General features: G+C 39.9%; 1 protein-coding gene across 1 annotated transcript; it reads right to left on the bottom strand.

The window, feature by feature from the left end:
- Positions 1-4,725: 4,725 nt before the first annotated feature.
- LOC124080126 (disintegrin and metalloproteinase domain-containing protein 25-like) lies at positions 4,726-6,162 on the bottom strand. The gene has a single exon (XM_046425989.1). It carries the CDS (start codon positions 6,160-6,162, stop codon positions 4,726-4,728), a length of 1,437 nt encoding a protein of 478 aa, XP_046281945.1.
- Positions 6,163-6,375: the final 213 nt, after the last annotated feature.

Raw genomic sequence — 6,375 nt, 5'->3', positions numbered from 1 at the left:
AGAGACAAACCCACATAAGTATAGTTTATCTCTTATTGGACAAAGGCATCATAATAATATATTAGAGAAAAGATAGCCTCTACAACAAATGTTGCTGGGAAAACTGGAAACACATATACAGTAGATTGAAATTAAACACATATTTCTCACCCTGTACAAAACTCCAAACAAAGTGGATCAAGGATCTAGGCATTAGATCAGAGACCCTGTGCCTACTAGAAGAAAAAGTAGGCACAAATCTCCATCATATGGGCTCAAGAACAGACTTCCTGAATAAGACTCTGAAAGTACAAAAAGTAAAATCAAGAATCAATAAAAGGGATGGAAACAAACTAAAAAGCTTCTTCAAAGCAAAGGAAACAATAAAGAGCAGGAACATAGAGCCTACATATGTGAGAAAATCTTGACCACCTGTATCACAGATAGAACATTAATCTCTAGGATATATAAAGAACTCAAGATTTAACAACAACAACAACAAAAATAAAATAACCAATAAAAATAAATAACCCAATTAATAAATGGGCAAAGGAACTGAACAGGCACTTCACAGAAGAAGAAATACAAATGGTCAAGAAAAAATGTTCAAAAATCTGCAATTTGGGAAATGCAAATTAAAACTATACGGAGACTTCATCTCACTACAGTCAGAATGGCAATTATCAAAAATGCAAGTAACAATAAGTGTTGGCAAGGATGTGGGAATTTTTTTCAAAATCTAGAGGAGATCCGAAGAAGATTTGAATAAGCAGGGAAAAAACGAGCAAACTTGAAGAGAGATCATTAGAGAGGACACAATCTAAAGAAAGAAGAAAAGCTAACAATGTCTCTGAGAAATATATAATCCAATATGGAGGAATGGGATGGATTCTTACTTCCATTTTAAAAAGAACATTGACAAACAGTTATTTGAACATCACTTGCATCAAATTCCCTTTCACTTTCTTGGACTCTAATACTAGGAATCAAATAATTTTCTACATATTTCATATACTTTCTTTCATGGGCCTTTTTTATGCTTTATTACGGGTGTTTTTAAACTGATATGTCTTCCAGTTAAGTAATTTTGTATATCTGACTGTCCAATCAACTGTTCAACTTATCTACTGAGTTCTATTTACAATAATTTTGAGTTGGAAAATATCAATTAGATAATTCCTAATTCACTGAAGATATTCTACATTTTCTTACATTTTATACATATTCTCCTATTTTAACATATATTAATCATGATCATAGACTCATGTATTGTTTCTCTACATTCTGAATCATTTTGGAACTTCTAAGAATTTGTTCTTTTATCTCCTTACTCCATTTTTTAAAAAAAATTCTCTAATAGCAAGTCAGGTTTTTTCCTTTTACCATGTATTTTAGCCTATTTTCTGCTGCTATCACATAATATTACAAATTGGGTAATTTACAGAGAAAATAAGTTTATTGCTCATGATTCTGGAAGTTGTGAAATTATTGAACGCTGCATGTGATGAGGCCTTCCTGGTGCATCAATCCATGATGACAGATGGAAAAGGACAGAGTTGATGCAAGAGAGAAGATGCATAGCAAGAAGGAGATTGCTTTTATGAGAAAGGCAATCCTGTGATAACTGTGATAACTGTACCATTCTCATAATGAAGGCTTTAATCTGTCATGATGGTCCTGCCTAAACACCTCAGAAAGACGCACCTCCAAATACCATTATAGTGACAATGAAATTTCAAAATGAGTTTTGGAACAGACATTTGAACCATAATAGCAAGTGTAAAAATATTTCGCTGTATGTTGGTAATTATACATTGAATCACCAACAGCTCCACTACAATTTCTGATTTCCTGGGTTGGGAAGATGGACTAAGGAGCTAATTACTTAAATCAATCATGGATTAAGCTAGGCCAGAGGTGAGCAAGCTTTCAATAAATCTTGGACTAATCTTTACTTATAGAGCACTGCTCAGATATGGACCTGCTTCACTTTCACTTGGGAGTGTACATGACACTAACTGCTCAGCTTTGAAGGATTATGGGGATCAGTCTCTACAATCCAAATGTTCACAGTCTAGCTCTTCAGCCTTCTGTGAAATGAAAGGCCAGAATCCAATTAAGTGTCTTAATGGAAAAACTGAATGTGCTTGAGACAAGCCACTTCACTGTGTCTTGTGTACAAAATGTAACATGGATTTAGGAAAATATGCCTTTTAGAAATTTCAGAGTATTTCACCAACATCTCACAATGCAGAAGAGACTTTGGGGAAAATGATTACCAGTTGAAGTCCCCCAAAGGTCTACTTTATGAATGCAGGCCTGGGAAGTAACTAAGAGGACTGGAGTCCCTCTGCTTCTCAGCAGAGTTCCTGTCCTCCAATGGGGCCAAACTTCCTCCTCTATTCACATCCAGCATCCACTAGTTCTCCAGAGAAAAGAACACCTGTCGATACTCAACTCACTTCACAACTGTGTTCCAGTTGGAAAATTTAGTTCATTGAGTCCTCCTTGCCTTCCCAGCTCTCTGATGACCTCAAAGTATGGTTTTTAAGGTTTAATTGGAGATCTCTAGGTCTTTTTCCCCAGAGAAAACAAAATTTGCCAAGACTTATTACATCCTACATACAAAACTTGTAAATAACTTGTTCATCCTATTTTGTAATCAAAGACGCAAAGGAATTGTGTGGCAACTGCTATTGTCCTGTTTAGAGATTACAAAGACATTCTCCCTAAGTTTAAATAATTTTCCCAAGGGGGTAAAGGGCAGTGGTTAAAAAAAAAATCTCTGATGTCTGACTCCTTCCTGTGTTCTCCAGCATACCAAGGTAAGTTTTATAGCCCTCAGAATTCAGTCACAAACAAGAAACCACACTCCTGAGATAACAAGTTACTAAGTAGAAGGCATAGCTGTCACCATGAGGAATGGAGATCAATGGAAAAAGGTCAGATATTCACACCCAGATCTTGGGAATAGGTTCTATGATTCTAGGACCCCAACCTCTGAGGACAGGTATAGCCAAGTTGGTGCTAGAACCTCTGGAATCTGGCAGAGGGCTCAGAGAACCAGGACCCAGGGCTCTGAGGATAAGTTGTTTGGTAGCTTTGCTGTATCTCTGGGGCTGATGATACTTTTGCTTCTGGAAGTTCCTAAATATACATAGGAATAATGTACAGACTGAAAACTACTGCAGCTGATTTTTAGATGGAAAACTCTAAGTGAGGTGGTGCTGATGCAAACTTCAAGCAGTTCCCACAGGTATCCAGTCTCTCTGTGGCTCCCCCAAGGGCAGAAACTGCTAAGGAGGACTGCAAAGAGGTGTGATTTGTGAGTTTCCTCTCTCCCTGTGACACAGCAGAGTGATGAGAGATGGGGAGCACACACACACACTCTCTCTCACTCTCTCTCTCTCTCTCTCACACACACACACACACATACACACACTTGATCTAATCATGCAGTAGGCTTAAGAAACACAAAGAAGTATTTCCATGAACAACAAACCACTATGACTAATATTTGGTGGTAGAATGGTTGCCTAGCATGTGCAAGGCTCTGAAATCAATCCCTAGTGCAGTAAACATTAAAAAATAATGAAATCAGCCAGGGGCAGTGGTGCACACATGAAATCCCAACAGTTTGGGAAGCTAAGGCAACAGGATCACAAGTTCAAAGCCAGCCTTAGCCAAAGCAAGGTGCCAAGCAACTCAGGGAGACCCTGTGTCTTAAGAAAATGCAAAATAGGGCTGGGGATGTGGCTCAGTGGCTGAGTGCCCCTGAATTCAATCTCCAGTACCCAATAAAAGAAATTAAAAAACCTACTAAAATTGCTTGAAATAATGATAAGTAGGAAACTGTTATTAATTACATGTATTATGGTGAATGCTTATGATCCTGAAGCAATGATCTCTGGACCTTCCTGACAGTGGTTTCTAACATTTGCCATAACATTTCTACTTCCGGGATAATAAATGTTAATGCATGGGAAATTTCACTGAGGATTGGGATTATTTTTTGAAAACGTAAAAATTTTGCTCTTCTATCTCAGGTAAAGTTTATATATTGAGCTCTTCTTTGTCAAGTAAAGGGTAAGTTTGAACACACAGCTATTCCATCTCAGGTGAAGGTTGCATATTTCCGTCTTCTTTCTTAGGCGTTGTTTATAGGATCGCCAAAATCAAAAGTAACACAATCAACATCAAAAGACAAAATGGAAATAAAAAAATAAGTGGTGCAGGGAAATTCTTCTTTGGCCTAGCTCTCTTCATTACTATTTTCCCAGGAGGTGGGCCACTGTCAACACTCCCTCCATAGCCTTCTTCTGTGCAGTTTGGGGGCTCCCAGTTAGGGTCACAATGGCAGTGATGTTTGTTGTTGCAGATCCCTTTCATAGCACAGGTCTCTGGTGAACAATCACTTGCCCACAATGACATAGAGACACACTTCCGGTGTATGCATACTTGTCCATCACCACACTCTGTGCCATCTTTCACATCACCAATATCTGGTACAGTCATCCCAAAATGATAGTCGGTACCCCAGCAGGTCACACCATTGAAGTCCATCCAATGCACAGTAGTATGACCTCTCAAAGAGGGAATTTCTTTCACATTCTCACACTGAACTCTTCCACAGAGGAAATCTGATGTGTTACACATGACATAGTGGTCATCAATGATACCACAGTTACCAAAGCGGTCACCTCGGCTGTTCATTTCTGTGTAGCAACTCTCCTGTGCATTCCTGGATTATTTGCCAAAGATCTGTCTGCACTGTTCATCACGTGCATTGCATCTCTTCTCATGGCAGTAGCCACTGTCCATGCAACGGACCCCATCCTGCACATACACATCTTCTGGACACTCAGGTGAGGTACCACTGCACCACTCTGGAAGATCACACTCACTGACATTTTCTCTACACACTTGACCCGGTGGCAAGAGAAGGCAGTCTTCGCAACAAAGCCCAGAAGCACATTCAGCCCCATTTTTCAGAGTGCAACTTACTGAACAACATGGATGGTTTGAACACAAAATTGGGGGTCCACAGTCACACTCCTCTCCTTCTTCAACTACACCATTCCCACAGACATTCCCCCTGAAGACATCCATTTGTTTTGGTGCATTGCGCAAACAGTTCATAAATGGAAAGTTTTCCCACATATAAGCATAACTGCAGTTGCTGAATCTTGTGCCATCTGATTGTTCTTCAGACATTATACAATGGCGTTGCCCATATTGACATATCCATACATCATGGTACATACCCAGATTATGACCCACCTCATGTGCAGTAGTAAGTGAAAAATCAAAAAGATAATCATTCGTGAGACTTTCCACTCCACATTCCATACCAGGTATGCATACAGTTGCAATATAGGCTAAGCCAAGATGTATACCAAAATCTTGTTTTGCCCAAAAATGTACAAGATCATGTTTTTTGCGAGATTCAAGGCTGATTCTCTTCCAATTGCAAAACTCATCCAGGAGTCTAAATATGTTATTAGTCACTTTGATAAAGTTCTTTTCATTCCAGACCTCAATTCCAAGTAAACTCAAATTAACATCCAATTTACTTAAAAGGGAATGTACATTGTTGAGAATGACAAATGCTTCCTGTACCACAAGTGAAACATTACCTCTCTTATACAGGAATCGCTGATAGTCTACAACCAAAACTGCTTCAAGATACCATGTGTGGGTCCACCACCCTTCATAGCCACTTTGCTTCAGAATGGAATTATCACTCCTTTGCAGTGTCAGTTGTCGTGCTAGTTCTTCTTCTGTTAGTCCACATCTGTGGGGCGGGAATTGTGTCTTCTCTCTGCGCATCTTATAAACCAGATGTTCAAATGTGGTAGAAAATCTTCTGGGTTTGATTTCATAAACATTGTCATGGATCTCTAACATACCTTGAAAGCTCCCCAAACAGGCGCTCAGAGCAACCAGGGATTCTGGGTCCCCTTCCACATAACCATGATAGTAGCAGTTACTTTGGACAAAAGGGTGGTCCTCATGCAGAGCACCCTGGTCTGTGTAGGTGAACACAGAGAAGGGTTTGGACACCAGAAGTTTCTTGGCCTTCATGTGGACAATGTGTTTCTTGCCTCCAAAGTGCAGACTGTAGGAGATCCAGTCAGGGGTCCTCATGCCTCTACGGGTGCCAGTTATCCTCAAGGGTATCATTACTTCTGGGGGGCTATAGTGTTGAGAGTGCCCAATCTGGACCCATCCAGAAAGGAAGAGCAATATTCCCAGGCAGAGGTGTAGGACAGTGATCCTCATATGCACCAGGGCCTCACCCACAGCCATCATGGTTTATGACTGGAGGTAATGGGGCAGGGCAGGAGGTGCTGTTGTCCTGTCTCCTCCCTTTGACTTGGTTGCAAGCAGCACTGA

The sequence above is a fragment of the Marmota monax genome, unplaced genomic scaffold (assembly GCF_021218885.2).
Source record: "Marmota monax isolate L192 unplaced genomic scaffold, Marmota_monax_Labrador192_F-V1.1 WCK01_AAM20220418_F8-fsc00197, whole genome shotgun sequence".
Taxonomy (NCBI): Eukaryota; Metazoa; Chordata; class Mammalia; order Rodentia; family Sciuridae; genus Marmota; species Marmota monax.
The sequence above is the reverse complement of the archived record's forward strand: the minus strand, read 5'-3'. Positions and strand labels throughout refer to the sequence as shown.

Bases quoted from the DNA above. Each gene is read 5' to 3' on its own strand.
- LOC124080126 (XM_046425989.1), bottom strand. From the start codon at position 6,162: ATGATACCCTTGAGGATAACTGGCACCCGTAGAGGCATGAGGACCCCT.